The 19,574-nt window shown below is 46.1% G+C and overlaps 1 protein-coding gene across 1 annotated transcript in view; it reads left to right on the top strand.

Moving 5' to 3' along the window:
- The first annotated feature begins 5,902 nt into the window (after positions 1 to 5,902).
- CHD6 (chromodomain helicase DNA binding protein 6) overlaps positions 5,903 to 19,574 on the top strand; it is a 138,275-nt gene continuing 124,603 nt past the window's right edge. Inside the window, 1 exon segment of the mRNA XM_043496052.1 lies at positions 5,903 to 6,032. Within this exon segment, the coding sequence (XP_043351987.1) occupies positions 5,975 to 6,032 (58 nt within the window). The 5' untranslated portion in view covers positions 5,903 to 5,974.

Raw genomic sequence — 19,574 nt, 5'->3', positions numbered from 1 at the left:
TTCAGATTTAAATAGCTGAAATCATGAAATTTACATTTTTTTAAAAAATCTTATGACCATTAAATTGACCAACATGAACGTGAATTTGGTAGGTCCCTAGTTATAAACTCACCTCCTTTTTGGAGTCTGGCTTTATTTGCCATAAGAGGAAATCAGCTGAGCTGTTCTGCTCTGCTCTTCTCCCACACTCAGGGCTGGTCTGCCCACACCCTAGATCTTTTTCTCCCTGGAGAGCTGCTCGCACCTCCCTGGTAGCCAGTTGGTTTGCAAGCTGCATGCACCAACTTCTCAGCAGAACCCACTGCATTCTTTCCCAGCACCTACTGGCAAGGTGGGGTGTTGCTGACAAACCCAGCCTGCCTAACAGAGAGCATCAAGACTTCACCTGGGAGCATGAAGCAAGCTGCTGTACTTGTCCTCTCTAATCTTATGTCACAGCAAACTCTTTTTGTTTGAGGGGATTTGCTTGATGAATAGCAATGGGGCTGGTTCTGGCTGGAGTCATTCCACTGGCCTATGAGAGGTCAGAATATTTTAGCCTTAAGTGAATGCAATGCTAGTGAAAGGCATTGGGCTGGCAGGCCTGTCCTCTGCCCCATGCCTCTGGCAGGTACAGAAACACTGCTGGGAGAGCTGAGCCAGGCCCTTGGTGTGCATGGGGGTTGGCTTGCTGGCCCCGCACACTCAGTTGCGTCTGCTCTGGACAAAGGGACAGTTATTGCCAGCTGTGGTGGTGGCTTCTGGGCTGAGATGTACCCACTCCTTTCTGAAAGGCCACTGCATAGTACCTAGGGCAATGGCTTCCCATGGCGGCTGGTCTGGGACCAATGACTGGGCCCCAAAGCAGTAGCAGCACTCTTTGCTGGGGACAGGGCAGGTCATGAATCGTGAAATTTCAGATTTAAATAGCTGAAATCATGAAATTTATGTGATGGGGGAGAGAAGTGTGTATGGGGGGGGGGGAAGAGGTGGCAGGAGAAAGACCTGGGGCCCTCAAAATAAACAGACAAAGCAGTACCCTGGTGGGCTGGGGTGAAGTGCTCAGTGTGGGCCCCCACAGCTGCTATTAATGACACAGCAGATCTGCTTGCTGGGATCCAATGTGGTGCATATGGCTTTTCTCTTGGCACCCGGGGCAGACCCTCACACCCTTCTATAACTGCATCCATCTCCAGTGCTGTGAGTTTTCTGCAGCATGCTACCCTTCCTTGGTGAGAAGCATGTGTTAACCGGCCCTTTCACAATCCTTGGGAGGAATAACTGCTGCCTCCCATGGGGCATCTACACTGCAAGAAAAAGACCTGCCACAGCAAGTCTTAGAGCATAGGTTAGCTGTGTGACATTACCAAAGGTACAATTTGGACTGATGAACAGCTGTTCCCTCGGTTTTCCACTCTGGGGTGCCTTTTGTACTGCTTTGCTGTGGGCACTTACCACTCCTGGTCTGCCCCCAAAAGCCTCCAGCAGGTAAATTACTCCCAGCTATAGTATGAGTGCTGTAGCCAGCCACCCTTGAATTACACTGCAGAGCAACACCAGAAAATTTCCAGTCCCAGACTTCCCCCGGAACTGAATGACTTGTACTGCCCTGCTTACTTCTGGACAATAAAAGCTCATATAGAGTCTGTCATTTTATTAATAGAAAATGATTTGCACTAATCCTGTTTTTCCAAATGGAGTTTCCCAAACTCTTCCATGCAAACACACTAGTTTAGATAAAACAACAAAACAAATTTATTAACTACAAAATATAGATTACCCCTAATGAGACACGAAAGTCAGAATTGGTTACAAGAAAATAAAAGTAAAACCCCAAAAATATCTAACTTAAGCTAAGTGAATTCAAAGCAAAGGTTTCAGAGTAGCAGCCATGTTAGTCTGTATTCGCAAAAAGAAAAGGAGTACTTGTGGCACCTTAGAGTTTGTTAGTCTCTAAGGTGCCACAAAGCAAAGGTGTGTCTCACCCCATGTTACAGCAGTCTTGCTGGCTGAATTTCAGTCAGGATCCCTCCCCCAGTCCATTGTTGCTTCCTTTGTTCTTCAGGTGGTTGTGTATGCCATGGGTAGAGAGAACAGGGAAGGAATAATCTGGGGTGTCTGTTATCCACTTTTTATGGTTCTTTCTCTTCCGAACCTCAGTGGAGACGATTCTCAAAGGAGACCGAAAGTCTGTGTGGACGGGAACCCCCAGCTGTTTCTTTGTGAGGATGTAGATTTTCGCCACATCATCTTTCCTGCCAAAGAATGGCCACTTAAACCTATGATAATCCATTTGATTTTGTTGACATCTGGCTGATGCATTGGCTAGCTTTCTGTCTCTGGGGAACTGGTTTGTGGCTGCTCCCCAAGACTTGGAAGATGTCTTAGTAATACCACCGAGAGGAATCTTGTAACTTTATATGCAGTGTTGCCGCACATACCAGGACAATAGTCAGCAAATTAGGAGTTTTTAAATGATACCTCACAGCATACTTTGTACAAAATTTATCATATTTCTGTAAAAGGGGGTAAGCATAGGGGTACAGACTATCACACTCAGGCTTGTGCTACAGGACTATAAACAACAATGCAGAGGTTCAGGCTCTGAAACTTGGAGAGGGAGGTGGGTCTCGGATCCCAAATATCTATGCTGCTATTTTGAGCCTTGTAGCACAAGGTCTGTGAGACTGAGTTTGTTGACCTAAGCTCTGAGACTTGCTGCTGCGGGCATATTTGCAGAGTAGACATACCTCAACAAGTGTCAAGCCTCTGCTTACTGTAGAAACTGATCTGCCTTGGTGTGAAAGGGCTGTTATTCCAGTAGTCTGGATGCAGAAATGTGTGTGTATTTATATGCCCAATTCATTTGTGTGGTCAACATCATTGTATGCGCAGTTGAGGTAACTATTTGCAAATGGACACTTAGGCCATTTGTGCTCATAATTATGCAATTTGCACATGCAGTTATAGAAGCTGCACATGAAAACTGGGCACCCAAGTATGCACCTTTCTTATTTGGAGAAACCAGCTAGATTTTCAAACTGTGTGCGAGGAGCTGGATAATGGGAGGCTGCTATGCTGCATGACAGAAAGTTTTGAAAATGCACATTGCCCCTCTTACCAGGACCTCTCCTCTCCCACAGACATGCTGACTCTCTCTGTTGCAATAGCATAGGTTCATAGATTCCAAGGCCAGAAGTGGGGACCACTGTGATCATCTTCTCTAGCCTCCTGTATAGCACAGGCCATGGAACTTGCCACAATAATTCCTAGAGCAGATCTTGGAGAAAAACATCCTATCTTGTTTTAAAAATGGTTGGTGATGGAGAATCATATCATGACCCTTGGTACATTTTCCCAGTGGTTAATTACCCTCTCTGTTAACAATTCGTGTCTTATTTCCAGTCTGAATTGTCCAGTTTCAACTTCCAATCATTAGATCATGTTAGACCTTTCTGTGCTAGATTGAAGGACCCATTGTTAAATATTTGTTCCTCATATAGATTCTTTAGACTGGTTTCGGAGTAGCAGCTGTGTTAGTCAGTATTCGCAAAAAGAAAAGGAGTACTTGTGGCACCTTAGAGACTAACAAATTTATTTGAGCATAAGCTTTCGTGAGCTACAGCTCACTTCATCGGATGCATTTGGTGGAAAATACAGAGGGTAGATTTATATACACATACAGAGAACATGAAACAATGGGTTTTATCATACACAATGTAAGGAGAGTGGTCACTTAAGATGAGCCATCACCAGCAGCGGGGGGGGAAAGGAGGAAAACCTTTCTTGGTGACAAGCAAAGTAGGCTATTTCCAGCAGTTAACAAGAACATCTGAGGAACAGTGGGGGGTGAGGTGGGGGGGAGAGAAAAAATGGGGAAATAGTTTTACTTTGTGTAATGACTCATCCATTCCCAGTCTCTATTCAAGCCTAAGTTAATTGTATTCAGTTTGCAAATTAATTCCAATTCAGCAGTCTCTCGTTGGAGTCTGTTTTTGAAGCTTTTTTTGTTGAAGGATAGCCACCCTCAGGTCTGTAATCGAGTGACCAGAGAGATTGAAGTGTTCTCCAATTGATTTTTAAATGTTATAATTCTTGACGTCTGATTTGTGTCCATTGATTCTTTTACATAGAGATTGTCCAGTTTGACCAATGTACATGGCAGAGGGGCATTGCTGGCACATGATGGCATATATCACATTGGTAGATGCGCAGGTGAACGAGCCTCTGATAGTGTGGCTGATGTGATTAGGCCCTATGATGGTGTCCCCTGAATAGATATGTGGACAGAGTTGGCAATGGGCTTTGCTGCAAGGATAGGTTCCTGTGTTAGTGGTTCTGTTGCGTGGTGTGTGGTTGCTGGTGAGTATTTGCTTCAGATTGGGGGGCTGTCTGTAAGCAAGGACTGGCCTGTCTCCCAAGATCTGCGAGAGTGATGGGTCGTCCTTCAGGATAGGTTGTAGATCCTTGATGATGCGTTGGAGAGGTTTTAGTTGGGGGCTGAAGGTGATGGCTAGTGACGTTCTGTTGTTTTCTTTGTTGGGCCTGTCCTGTAGTAGGTGACTTCTGGGTTCTCTTCTGGCTGTGTCAATCTGTTTCTTCACTTCAGCAGGTGGGTATTGTAGTTGTAGGAATGCATGATAGAGATCTTGTAGGTGTTTGTCTCTGTCTGAGGGGTTGGAGCAAATGCGGTTATATCGTAGAGCTTGGCTGTAGACAGTGGATCGTGTGGTATGATCTGGATGAAAGCTAGAGGCATGTAGGTAGGAATAGCAGTCGGTAGGTTTCCGATATAGGGTGGTGTTTTATGTGACCATCGCTTATTAGCATGGTAGTGTCCAGGAAGTGGATCTCTTGTGTGGACTGGTCCAGGCTGAAATTGATGGTGGGATGGAAATTGTTGAATAGTGGTCAGTAGGTTTCCGATATAGGGTGGTGGTTATGTGACCACGTGATCCATTCACCCCTTAACCTTCTCTTTAAGCTAAGCAGATTGAGCTCTTTGAGTCTATCACTGTAAGGCATGTTTTATAATCCTTCAGTCATTCTCGTGGCTTTTCTCTGAACCCTTTTCAATTTATCAACATCCTTCCTTCTTGAACCATGGACACAGTATTCCAGCAGCAGTTGCATCAGTGCCAAATACAGAAGTAAAATTACCTCTCTGTTCCTACTCAAGATTCCCTTGTTTATGCATCTCAGGATGTTAGCTCTTTTGGCCACAGCATCACGCTGCGAAGTCATGTTCAGCTGCTTATTTGCCACGACTCCCAAATCTTTTTCAGCGTCTGTGCTTTCCAGGATAGTGTCCCCCATAATGTAAGTATTGCCTACGTTCTTTGCGCCTATATGTATGCATTTACATGTAATCATATTAAAACACACACTTTTTGCTTATGCCCAGTTTACCAAGTGATTCAGATCACTCTGAATTAGTGACTTGTTCTCGTCATTATTTACCACGCCCCCAATGGTTATATCATCTGCAAACTTTATCAGTGATTTTATGTTTTCTTCCAGGTCATTGAGGATAATTTTAAATAGAAGGCAATTTATCTTCTGACTAATCATTCCTTTATCTGGAAGGCTTTTAAAAAAGGCCATCACTGCAGTTGTATGTGTTTTAGTTTTGTCCATGGCAAACCTTAGGCGAGCGGCAGGGCCTTATCTTGCATATATGCTCTTATTTCAGACTGTTCAGGTGTGTGTGCTCCATATAGCACTGGGGGCTATAATCCAGTTCAGACATCACAATTCCCTTGCTGATATTTTTCCATCTCAAGGTTTCTCTATGCTAGAGTTTGCCATCTCCTGAGGTGCTCCCCTGCTACCAGAGTCACTTTCTGCATTCCTTTTTCCCAGGGTTTCTGCTCCCGTTGAGTATCTGCTGCAAAAGGTGGGTTTTTGCTCCTAAAACTAGTCGCCTTTTCTCCATCAAATTGTATGTGCAAATCAGTCCATCTTTAACTTCTCTTATTCACAGGTGACATGATGTATGCATGTGCCTCTGGAGTTGCAGGTGCAGATGGCCGTGCTTAATGGTTATTTACCAGGTATATCTGTGATTGTATGCACAAGTTAGGAGTGTGTGTTTTGCATGCGTAATTGTGGCAATCTGATTGAATACAGCTTCTCAATGTTAGCTCTTTGTAACTCTACAAAATTCCTACAGGTGATGGTAGCCTGTGAGCAACGTTTCAAAGGAACCAGGCAAAGGAATCCCTCAGCAGCAGAGCAGAGATGTCAGAAATGAGCTTGGACATCTCCTAAGGCAGCTGTGGTCTCTGGGTTTCCTGTTCACTCACTCCGGGAGCTTGGGTGACATTTTGTTCAGAAGTAGATTTAAATGGAATTTGTGTGTGCACACGTATGTACATACATGTGGACAGCTCCATTCAATCTGCCATGAGGGCCTCAGTGGAAATGATGGGAAATGTGAGCTTCACCCTGGTGCAGGGATGTGCCATGTTTTCAGGACAGTAATAATAAACCAAAGAGGGGAGGATTCACTGTAGGCTGCACCAGCCTTGTGCATTGGTGACTGGGTGGCACTAGTGTTGTGCAGGCTGGCAGTACTGGCATGAAACACACAAATTACATTTGGTTTCAGAATAGCAGCCGTGTTAGTCTGTATTCGCAAAAAGAAAAGGAGTACTTGTGGCACCTTTAGAGACTAACAAATTTATTTGTTAGTCTCTAAAGTGCCACAAGTACTCCTTTTCTTTTTACAAATTACATTGGGTTAAAAAGACATTAAAAACTTGAGAATGGAGCATAAAACTCATTTGTGCAAGTGGCAATAAAACTGCCTCAGATGACTCAGGTGGACTTGCATGATGCACGAGTGAGAACGTGTTGATCTCCATATGAAAACCATAAACTCGTTTAGAAAATTGGGCTGTCTCATTTGAGATTAGAGTCTCTGGTTAATCTGCACATACTTAACTAGCTATTTCCATGCTAATTAAGTGAGGATCTCGATATAGTTGCATGCCAGCATGGAGGTACTTTCAAAGAGGATGCACCATTCGTGTTCCCCAACTGGAGATGCTATGTTAGCAAAAGGGTACCAGCCCATGAGGCCAGCATGGGGCTGAGGCCCTGGGGCAATAGGAAACATGACACTCTCAGAACAAAGGGCAGATGTGGAGATGGTTCATATGCTCTGCATGCTCCAGAGGTCCTTCTCTTTCCCCACCCCGGGTGTATTTGTAACATATCAAGTGATTGACAGAATGGATCCCAGGGTGGATAAAAACCAGTGCTTTTTAAAAATAATCAGGTCAGATTTTTAATTTGAAATTGACAATGTATGTTAAGACCTAAACTTATAATCTATTAAAATATCAATTAAATAATAAACAATATTAAGCAGTACATGTTTGCTGCCATGTTTTAAACAAAGTCAACTTCCTGAACTGATGGAAGTCACTGGTTAAGCATCTGGAACCAGAGTTGTTTGAAGCTTTTCACAGCGGTAGACTTTTGCAGCTGCAGAGAGAATATTTTCTTCATTTCAGTTTATTCAGTTAGTTCAGTTCAGTTACTGGTCTTGGCTGGCATTGCTCCCCTCGTGATTAGGTATGAAGATTGGGTTCTGGCCACGTTACTGTGTCCAGCCAGCTATCAAGAAAGTTTATTTTACAGTTCCATCTCAAAGCCACATAAAAAATGCTAGCTAAAGTCAAGATGCCCCTTTTCTAAGATAGTTGAGTGTCTGATAGTTCATTAGGCCTTTCTAAGATACCGTGGCAAGAGGTGGTGTGGGACTGTAGTTTTGGATCAATGGCACATTTCTGGAAACATAGACAACTCAGACCTGTGTTCCCTAGTCTCTCTGGATAAGCTCTTACATGCCCCTTGGAACAACCCTATGAACTGAAAAAGCCTTCCTTGTTACAACAGGATACGCTGTCACAGGTGGTTTAACTTGCATCTTTACTGTTGGGGCTTCTTGAACTCCCTGTCCTGCCTCTGGCGCGCAAGAGCAAACCGCATCTGGTTATGGACTGTTCTCTTTATCATCTTGAGGGTGAATGAATGTACTCTGGATGAGGCTGCCGTGATAGTGGCTGCGTCACTTACCCAACTGCTTTCATTGTTTGGTGCTGTCAAAAGCCATATGCCAGAAGTTCAATGACCAGTTCATAAATTTAACTAGTTGGGAGTTGAAAAAGCAGGAAAGTTTGTTTTCCTCTTCTAATCTATCAATAAAAACTGGGTGTGAGAAGTTGAAATCTACTAGTTCTAACATCTCCACAGACGTGGTGACCAGAAACAAACCTTTCACAAAATACAAATAATACTACTGCTTAATAAATAAGGTTTAAATGCAAAACCTGTTAAACTTTTTTCTTGTGCAGCCAGCAAGTTTTAAGGTAGTTTTATTTAATAAAAATAAAGTAAAATGCTGTTTTTGTGTATTTTTAATTGAATTTGGATTTCTATTTAAATAAAGCTTGATACACATCACAAGTAAAAAATTGATCTGTTAAACAAGAAATGCATCATTCCCTATTTTCTGCCATCATAGAAAAATGTAAAAATTAAGAATCTGGATAAATGCAAGTTAAGCTATATACTTGGTTAAATAAATGTGTGTCTTTAGTGTATCCTCCTGGTTAGCACAAAGAAGCAACAAATTTAGCACAAATGCTATATTTAGTTACAAATCACCATGTTTTAATAGTTACCAACCAATGGAAATTCAACCTTTCTTGAAAATAAAAAGTTCAAATGTAAACATGATTTAAAATCAAGGTTTCTGCTTGCCCATTCTAAGTCATGCTTCAACTCTGATTTAAATACCTTTTGATTTTAAATCATTCCAACCTGGTATGGCCCACTGATGTATAATTAATGACATAATGTGTAATTATTACACAGTTTTGGAATGATCAGGTTAGCAAACTGCTTAAGTGGCAGCACTGTAATTCTCCTTCTCCACTGGGTATTCAACATAGACCGCCAAAGCTGCATGATGGTGTGTTAATGCAAAGATCATGTAGCAACAGCTCCATCTGAGCAAGTACCTGGAGAGGCTCCAGTCTCCAGAGTACAGAATCCTGAGGGTTTGGGGGTGATTGTCAGTGGGGGAGGCCCAGTTGTAGATTTATTCAGGAGGCCAGGCATACCCTACAGCACCATTAAGAGAAAGAGCCTTATTGTCATTGTGGTCACCTCTAGGGCATGCTTGCCCTGTTTAGCCCTCTGACGCTGCCCTGTCTCAGCTCTTCTTTGCTCTGCAAGGAAGAAGAGGGTCATTCAGACTCCACTCACTCCTGGGCCACTCTGCTGAGGCAGCTGGCCAGGATGTCAGTCCAGCTGTGGTGATGACTCATGGTGTGAGCCCATGTCCCCTAGGGGCTGGACTAAGACCCATGCCTGCCCATCCCCACACTATCTCATGGTGACTTTTATCTTGGTAATTATGTCATATCTGAGTAGGAATGAAGCCCCATGCCCCCAAAAAACTCCAGCTGGTACAAAACAGGTAGGCCATGTGCTTAGGAGCACAGGTGGCTGCATGTACATCATCCAGTCCTCTGCTGTGCACTGGGTCCCCCCGAAAAGAGTCCGGCTTAAAGCCTCTCTCCAGTTAGTCAAAGCCATCCATGGGACTGGTCCTTGCTACCTGAGCACTCACCTTTCCTCTGTCACCAGGGCCTCCAACTACAGCCATGTTTCACTGGAGTAAGGAAGCTCCCAACCACCAGGGGAGGCTCTGGTGTGTGGCAGATGGAACTAACATGGGGGTTAGTCCTGCATCACGACACTCAACGTGCTCAGAGCTAAATGCATGAACTCCTTTTTGCACTTCGGTTTTCCTTGGTAAAGACTACACATGCATTCTCAGCATCTGTGTAGGCACATACACACACACACACAGAGGAAATGATAGAACTGTAGCCTGATAATGGTCTCACCAATATTGTAAACAGGTAACATTCCCTTTCTGGTCCTGCTCCCTAATCTCCTGTGTATGTAGCCAAGGATCATATTATCCCTTTTGACTCTAGCATTGTACTGGGAGTTCATGTTCAGTTGGCTTCCACGCTGACCCCCAAGTCCTTTTTAGAGTTGCTGCTTTCCAGGATATGGTCTCCTGTCCTATAAAATACTCTTGGGGGAATTCTGCACCACTCTGTATGTGCATAATTAATGAGCTGTGAATATTTTTAATTATCTGCCTAGAAAAAAACTGCTGGAAAGTTGCTGCAGTTCTGCCTTTTGCTCACTAGAAAGCCCTGTGGTGCTAGAACAGAGCAGCAGCTCCTGGCCACCTAGGGAACAGAGAGAGCCTGCCTTCTTCACAGCACCTGTTGAGCCAGGTCAAGGGATATGGGGAGACAGCATGGGGCTGCTGGGGGGGGTCAGTCAGTGCCTCATAAGGGCTAGTGGGGTAGAGCAGACTGGGGCAGGTGCTGAATAGCAGTGGATTAGCACAGGGGGAAGGAGGTGCAGGGCCAGAAGAGGTGCAGGGCCACATAGGGATGGCGTGGCTGCGTGGGGGCACACAGACACATGGGGATGCGGGGAGTCAGTGTCTGAGTGGGGGTGGAGGGATACATGGGTATAGGAGCAGATGTGCCTGACTGGGAGAGGCTAGGAGTCAGGCAGTGTCTGCCTGGGGGAAGCTTCCTAACAATGCCTCCCCAAACCCCAAAAATCCTGTTCCATATTTTCCCCACCCATTCCCAACAATCCTCCAAGTTGACACCCAGGCACCTTCCCAGCAATTACTTCCCTCTCCCTCAGCTCCTCCATTATCCCTGACTCCGGCAAGCCTTTGCCCTGCTTCTGAGGGGTGTGGGAAACACGGTTCTGTATTGTAGTTTAAATGAATTATTACTCAGAGTTCTGTGTTAATATACTTAGTAAGGAATCTATTTGTCAAAAAACATTTCCTGAATCTTTTTTATTTTGTTATAGACATACTTACTGACAGGTATTTTGACATAAATGACCAAAAGTAATTGAAACTGGTGTGATTATATTGTGTTATTTTGACAAATAAAATGTGCAGAATTTTGCAGAATTTGAAGATACTGTGTGCAGAATTTTTATTTTTTTGGCACAGAATTCCCTCAGGAATATATAAGGGTGGCCTAACTTCTCTGTTCCTATAGAGCATTTGGCTGCATTAAAATGCATGCCTGTTTGCGTGCATGCAGGTTACTGTCTGCAACCTGAAGACAAATGGGATATTCTCTAGCTCTGCTCATAAAGGGCTTTTCAGGGTGAATTCTGTTCTCCACATGCTCTGGGTATCCCAGTAGTGATGGTCACGTAACAAAGGAGGGACACTTTCTATTGGCTGATTGCAGGTGGGGAGGTGGGAAGAGCAAAGTTAGGAGAGAAGCTGCCCTTGACCATAGTTCAGATGCTCCCAGAGCCAAGGAGGCAGATCCCAGAGTGACATCATTTTGAAATGACTGAGGTGGGGACGCATAACTTGTGTGGCCTTCCATGGCTACAGTACTGCAAGAAGAGGGTACAAATGTGATGGTTTAAAGAGGAAAAGTAGTGGGTTGTCCTCTCACCTTCTCCCAGTGCCTCAGTGGCAGACCCTGAATGACACAGGTTTAAACAAGCTCTCAGCAGGCTTTGGTAAGTAGCTTCCCCTCTTCCCTTTTGCAACTCCACTTTCTGGCATAGAGCCAAAATTGAAGAAATACTAGAATACAAACATTAGAATTATGGAACCAGCTGTCCTCATGTATCATTATTCCCTCCCCCCCCCCCATCTTGTCATCTTCCAGCAGGCACCATACCTGGACCTCTGGTCCTGTCTTTCTGTGGAGTTTGGGAAACATGGTTCTGTATTGTAGTTTAAATGAATTATTACTCAGAGTTCTGTGTTAATATGCCTAGTAAGGAATCTATTTGTCAAAAAACATTTCCTGAATCTTTTTTTGTTGTCTGTACTGTTACAGACATATTTGCTGACAGGTATTTTGAAATAAATGACCCAAAATAGTTGAAACTGGTGTGATTATATTGTGTTGTTTTGACAAATAAAATGCAGAATTTTGCAGAATTTGAAAACACTGTGTGCAGAATTTTTAATTTTTTGGCACAGAATTCCCTCAGGAGTATATAAAGGTGGCATTCACATTGTTGAAATTATATACCATAATTTTTCCTTGGCTTATTTTGAACCTATGTCGCGCCAGCACGTCTCTCCATTTATCAAGATGCTCTTCTAGACTATCTTTCTTCTCACTGAATAGAATATAATTTGCAAACAACATGTACAAAGGTGCCCCCTTCTGTATGTTCCTTGTGAGGGTATCCAAGATGAGGATAAACAAGAGAGTGCTCAGTGCTGATCCCTGATGTACTCCCACCTTTATTCATAGTTCATCTGTTTCACCACAAGAAGTTCTAACTACTACTGTTACTTCTTCATATGTGCCTTGAACAAGTTCTGGTACCGTTTTCTCCCTCATGTACCATTAGATGACTTCCTTTGAAACACCATATGAATATTTTTTCTTTTTCCACTAGCTGGCTCAGTGCAAAAAGAACCTCTGTTGTTGGTCTTCCTGGCGTAAAGCCATATTGATTTGCACTAATACTTCGCTTCTGAGGGCATAGCTGTACTTCCAGATGTAGAGCACTTTGAGTTAAACCAGCCTTCGGAGAGCGCAGTAGGGAAAGCGCTGCAGTCTGTCCACACTGACAGCTTCAAGTGCACTGACGTGGCCACATTTGCGGCACTTGCAGCGGCACTGGGAGCGATGCATTATGGACAGCTATCCCAGCATGCAAGTGGCTGCAATGTGCTTTTCAAATGGGGGTGTGTGTTGTGTGTATGTGGGGGAGAGAGAGTGGGTTTTTGGGGGGCTGAGAGCATGTCAGCGTGCTGTCTTGTGAGTTCAGACAGCAGCAGATCCTCCCCCTTCCCCCTACAGCATTCCACACTAATGGTTGTTTTGTCTCCGAGGAGATAAGCAGTTGGCTGTCAGAATCGGAGCTTTCAACAGGCATTTCCGCATTCCTACAGCCGATTCCAAACAATGACAAGAGTGGTCACTTGATTTAGGTGAGTTATGGGACGTTTCTGGAGGCTGATCAGAGCGCAGTAAAGCAACACTTCGTGCACACTGGCCCATGGTGCTCCAGCGAGGGGCGCAGCAAAAGTTATTCCACTCGCCGAGGTGGAGTACCAGCAGCGCTGTAGTTGTGGAGTCAGAGCGCTCCGTGCCTTGCCCGTGTGGATGGGTAGTGCACTGGTGCGCCTGGGGCTCCTTTAACTCGCAAGTGTAGTCTCTTAGACCTTGTAAGCATTACAGTGCACTCAGTGTGTGTAGTTGGGAGGATATGGGCCAGTCCTTCATCCAGTTCTCCATATCTATGTGGGAATTAGCTGCAAGAGAATTTTCCTCACTGGGTGATAAATTCCAGCCATTTGTGTGTAATCCAAACATGTCTTTCCATTAGTTTTGGCAGCAAGTGGAAGGCTGAGCAGCCAGATGATTTTTCTTGATTCTTATAGAGATATTTCTCCCTGCAAAAGGATTTCTCATCTGAGTATGGCTTTGGCTCACAGAATGGAGTGACACTCATACAAAAACTATTTAAGTAACAAGAACATGCATGGTGACCATGTCTGAGCTTGCTCCATCTTAAGTGAGCTCTGAGGAGGACTGTCAGGGGAAAAGGTGAGAATGAGAAGGGGAAATAGGAAAGATTAGACCTTGGAATTGAATTGAATACCCATTTGGATAAATGTTTACTGGGGGGAGAGGAGCTTTTTTGTCTTCTCTTCTGCCTACTGCCCCCAAACACTGAGAGATTTTCCTTTGGGCTCACAGCATTAGCTAACCTGCTCTTAGAGACATCATAGTTTAAACATCCCAGGGAGCTTATATGTTATGTGTACAGCAAACTTCAATGCAATTGTTTTGTAAATTTAAAAAAATGGTGTTAAAACAGCAATAACCAGTTATGCTTAACAACTGCAAAACCGTAAGGGCATACGGTATCTCTGTACAAGGTATCTCTGTACAGAAACGGCAATCCCTCCACTCATTGCTAGACTGCTGCTACCTCTGTGGTGAACATGGCAGTTGTTTAAAAGTGCACAGAGGTGCCACCCAGCATCTTAGAATGGGCTGTGAAGAAAAATAACATATCCTGTTGCAGCTGCAAAGACAACTTAGAGAGACAGGCTGCAATTGTCCTGGTGGAATTTGACCAGGAAACCTGGGTGAATATTTTGGCTCTTAAGATTTAGATCTACCCTGTTTGTTCAGTCTGCTCCAACTGAATGAGTTTGAGCGGGAGATACCCTGTAGTGACAGTTGTGCTGACATCCGATTGCAGGTGGGGCTTCCCTAAATGATTCCTTTGCAGCACTTCCCCTTAGCTGCACAGGATGGTGATTTTGGTCCATTACCACAATTCCCAGCACCACTGGGCCATCCTCCTCGAGTGTCCTTGTGGCTCACCAGGTAGCACTCTGAAGTCTCCTCCTGGGTCTTGGGCTCATACCTAGTGCTGACCCAGCCCATTAGCACTGGGGAACTACTGTGCTGTTAGGGGATTTTCCTTTCCTGATCAGAGGAGCTGAAGTTCTTTCTGTTCCCTCTGGGTGTGCTGGTGGGTCTTGATGATCATGTGGTGCTCTTTCATGCAAACTCCTTCCCTTCCTAGCATGCTTTGCAGAAATCTGAATGCGATAAGGAAATGACAGTGGAGCAAGAGGGGACGTTGAGGGATTTCGGCAGTGGGAAGAGAGCTAATTGCAGCTCCGATCTGAAATGAGCTGGATGAAGTAGGTGAGACCTGCAGAGGTGAAGGCTCTGGCATCAGCAGTGCCCAGCGCTTGTGGGTGACAGAGTGGAGACAGGTGCCAGATGAGTTGGTAGGGGAGCAGTGAGACAAGGGCAGTGAAGCAAAGCCATGCCGGTATAATGTCCCTGGCCTTGAGGGCATATAAATGCTGCAGGGGTTGCCTTCACAGTCATTGCACTGCTGTCTGCTAGCTCCTTGCTGCACACAGCACGCTGAAAAACCCTTCTCCTTTAACATCCTTGTCTTATCTTCTAGCAGCTGCTGAAGTTAAAAAGAGACTGAACAGAGGGCTAACAGAGGATGGGTGGGACCTCTGGACAGGTTGTTGAACCATGTATGACCCAGACTGGCATAGTTCTTGCACCAAAACCAAAAAGGCCTAAAGACTACCCCATTTAGTTTCTTAGTCGCCCACTGGATTGCTGGGTACTGATATGCTCAGCCCTGACTAACCTGGCAGCTGAGAGTCTCGTAGCAATGAATCTGTGTTTACTTGCCGGAAGCGTTGCTGAAGTGCCACCTTGCAAGCAGATGCCTAGAAAAAGCAGATGGCTTCAGAGTCCTGCTTCCCTTGAAGCTCCTGAGCCTGCAGCGGAACTCCTGGAGGAACCTGCTTTGTGTGTTCTCGCTTCTAGGAGTCAAGCTGGGTCAAAACTTAGGGCTGGGGTACTCCTGAAGCCCTTAAGATTTACAAGGGGGCTCTCGTACTTTGCTTTGGAGTGAGACAGTGAGAAGTTCTGCTAATGAAATGTGGAAGGTGATGCTAGCCCTCTCCTCCGTTCTGCACCGTGAGGGATGGGGGAGGAGAGGGGACTGCCAATGTCCCATTTGTTCTTCTGTTCAAATTCATTCCACTGGTGTGAGATCTTGTAGTGAACATCTCATCCTTTGCTCCCCCTGCAGGCTGTTCTATGCAGACACATGCCACATGCTGTTCCCAGAGCTGGAATTGGCTGGTGCAACTGCACACAGATGTCTTGCTGCGATAAAGTCAGTGTACTACTAGCTGAATGTGTCAAACTGGCAGCTGCATTCATCTCGTTTCAGCCTCATTCCAGGCATTGGCAAAAACTCTTTGTTTGTCAGAGGGATGCAGGGAACTTAACAAAGGATGAAAACACCATTCTTCAGCTTCCGAGGAAGGTGAAGGGGAGCAAATCCCAAAAGTACAGTTCTGGGGTAATACAGCCTGATGGGACTGTGGATGGGAAGGACTGCAGGTTGTAGAGCTGCAGCAGAGCTAGTAATTATATCCCACTTAATGATGGGAAAGAAATAGTTCAAGCCTCCTGCTGGAGCTGCTGCACTCTACCCAGATCAAAACACCATCCCCAGCTGTCTGAGGGTCCGGCGGTGACCCATGGGGGAGACGTTGTGCTGACAGCACAATGTAGTCATCAGCTGTGAGATTTTGAGCTTGGGCTCTAGTTCCCTGGGTCTAGGAGCACCCAGATTTGTTCCCATACTGTGTACTGTAACAAGTGGATGTGCTGGCCCTTTAAGGTAGACTGACAATCAAGCACTGCTCAGTCCCTGCAGCAAGGCATGCTGGGACTTGTAATCTAGAGGGAAGTCTAGGAATTAGGTGCTGGGAAATCGAACTGGGGATAAAACCTCTGAGCAGAGTGCCCTAGATGGAGCAGGAGCTGCTACTAGAGCTGTTTAGGTTGGAGACTACTGAAGAGGCTGGAGCTGTGGGCTTCTCCAGGCAAAGAGTCAATGGAAGAACTGGAGACAGGCTATGGAAGAAGGAAGGGTCCAGGACCCTGAGGAGGTGGGGGCTGTTTGGCCAGTGAATCAGACAGAGAGAAGCCCAAAGGAAAAGCTGCTGGGTTTAGCTTTAGGGAAGGTGGAGTGGGACAGAACTGGATGCTCACTTCATGGTGTGGAGCCCTCTGATAAGGGTGGGCAGGAGCTCCCTCCTGGCTTGGAGGGACCCTGCAGGGGAAGCAGCATTGGTGAAGTGACACAAACTCTGGAAGGGGAGTATGTCTAACTTTAGGAAAAGCTCCATTTTCCAAAGATGAGAGAGGAATCATGCCACATCCACCTCACTGTGCCCTGGCCTCACGCTGCCATGTGTTGGAAATAATCATTCCTTTGCTGTGACTGGAAGAAACTGGGTGCCCTATTGCTGCTGGGTGCCTGGGCAAAGCAAGACACAGCATCACCTGCACTGTGCGTCCAGTGCTGGAAGGAGACCTGGGGATGCCATTCAATCCAGTGTGTGCTACAGCTAGAATAGTACTATCAACCCTGGGCCTCTGGGTTTCACTGTGCGTTGTGAGAGCTAATGGCTTGGAGAGCTTGTGATTGGTTACGTGCTGCTTTGTGGCATGGGGTGGATTGACATCAGTGCATTTCGTACCATGCACTCCATGGCTATGGACCAAAGTTTTCACTTAAAAACAAACCAGAACCCAGACAGATTTCTAGCACTTCTGCTTACAAGGCTACACTCAAGATGGGATGTTCTTCTAAAAGCTCTGATCTAGGAATTATTTTGGAGGAGGTCTCTGACCTGTGTTAGATGGGAGTTCACACTCTGTGATCACAGTGGTCTTTTCTGGGCTTGGAATCCATGAATCTTCAAAAGCTTATCTGAGTGTGAACACGTGCAGTGCTGTCTACAGGGAGCCTGAAAAAAACAGTTTTTGTTTGAATGACAGTTAACTCTGGAACATAATGATGGCAAATTGAATGTCAGCTTTGTTGCTGATTGTGTTAGCAGACACATCCAGCTGCAGTGATGTGCTCATCTTGCAGCCCAAGATCCCTCCCACTGGGGAATCACATGTTCATGGGGAAGGGAGGCTTGCTTATAAGGCAGGGAGCACAGGTTAATGAGTGAGTTTCCTGTCCAAAAGTGCAGTTAAAATCCTCTTCCCCAGATGTTGCATAGGATGCCTAGATCAGGTGTGGGCTCTGCTGGCATAGGGTTTGGCTCATGTTTGGGGTACGTGCTGCCAGCTGGAGCCCTGTGCTTGTTGCCCTCCACAGCAATGGCTCGCTTTCCTGGGCTGTTTGAATAGTGTGAATAGGAATACCTGAGCATCCAGATCATGGTTTAGCCCCCGAGAGGGAACATGGGCCCTGTTAACGCTGAGGTCTTAGTCATGCATAGAAGTTCAGACTAGTGGAAGGGTTCGGTTGCTTGGCAGCCACATGCTGCATGGGGGCATTAGTGTTAATGCCGAAGTATGTAAGGGTTGGATTAGGCCAGTGCCCTGCAGCCAGCAGTGAAACGACTTGCAAGATCCATTGGCTTCCCATGTCCTTTGTAGAGAGGGGGAGGGAGGAGGAGTGTCTCCCCACAGAGTGTATGTGGGACATGTCTGCACTCTCTAAATTGTGGGAGAAGACACCTGGGTGAGAAGAGGCTCAGGCTGCTCAGTGTCCCCAGCCTCAAACACAGGGGCCTCTGCACATGGGAGAGGGTGCAGGGGAAACCTGTGGTGCGAGGATGCTCTTCATATCTGGAAAGCTGAGCCCCATTCTCCATCCCATTGAGAACTGGGGGCAGGAAGCAGGAAAACAGGATGAGGAGATCGCCAGAATAACCAGGGGATGGGGAGAGACAGGGCAACAGAGATGGGGTGGGAAACACCAATACAAGGGGAAGAGGAGAGAGCCAGGCAGGACAAGGACTGGCCTTAAAATAGGGGCCAAGACCCCCTTCTCCACCACACCGCAGGGAGAGTTAAGCCCTGCCACTCCCTCAAATGGCTTTATGGCACCTCCTCTCTGAGGGAGGGGGAGCCGTTACCCTGGCAGCTCCCTCTCTCCAAAGCCAGGCTGGCTTAGTGGTGGTGCTCTGAGGTGAGATTAACCCTGCTAGCTGTGCAGCAGGATTCTGGGCTAGTGGTGGTGCACTGGAGTCTGGCTTCACCCACTGGATCTGGCAGACTGAATTCCCAGCTCTAGCAGGGTGCGTTGGGAAGGTGGCATTTCCCAATGAGATCTCACAGGCAGATACATGGAAATAGATCATCTCAGGCCTGTCCTACTGACACCCTGAACACATCTCTTCACCAGCTGTGCCCAGGGCAGAGCTATTGCCACAGCTGTTTTTTTCTCATTAGGGTGCCAGGAAATGAGAAATAATGAACCCCTTGTCTCACATGGCTGGAGCAGGTAGCAGCAGAGAGCTCCTAGCATAGTGTGCCATGTTAAGCTGCTGCTTGTCTCTGTGCTATCCAGTCCATAATGCCTGCGCTTGCACTGCTTGTCAGGTGGGAAGTTCTTGATCCTGGGGCTTTGTTGGGGACAGGTACTTAGCTGAGGAACGCAGAACCAATTTGGGGTGAGACACCTGAGACCGTGAAGGAGCTCTTAGTGACTCCTGTGAGTCTAGCAGCAAAACACCTCTGCCCAAAGCCTGTACCAAACCCTATACATGAGTCTGGGAAAGGGCTCTTCAGAAGGTGCCGCTCCTGGGGGTGGTGACATTGTACACGTGGACAATGGCTGGTGGATTCACATAGCACCTACTAGTCCTGCTCTTTCCCAGCCTTTCCCCCTGTGTGCTAGGCTTCAGGGAGCTCCCATCAAGCTGAGCTCTGTGGTGCATAGGGCTGTAACCCTGTGCTCAGTGGGTTCCACAAGTCCTGCCTCCTGCCAAAGTGGAACTGTGCTGGCCTCACCACATCCAGGAGGCTGGAGGGACCAGGACGTGTCCTGGAGCATGTTGCGGGAGGAGGAGTTGGCCCTGGCTAGCTGACACTGTCGAGCAGTGTTGCTGCCCAGCCTTTTACATTGGTTACAGTTGTTCACTTAGAGCTTTCAGAGACTTT

This window comes from Dermochelys coriacea, chromosome 13, assembly GCF_009764565.3.
Source record: "Dermochelys coriacea isolate rDerCor1 chromosome 13, rDerCor1.pri.v4, whole genome shotgun sequence".
Lineage (NCBI taxonomy): Eukaryota > Metazoa > Chordata > Testudines > Dermochelyidae > Dermochelys > Dermochelys coriacea.
This window is presented reverse-complemented; position numbering and strand designations above follow the sequence as displayed.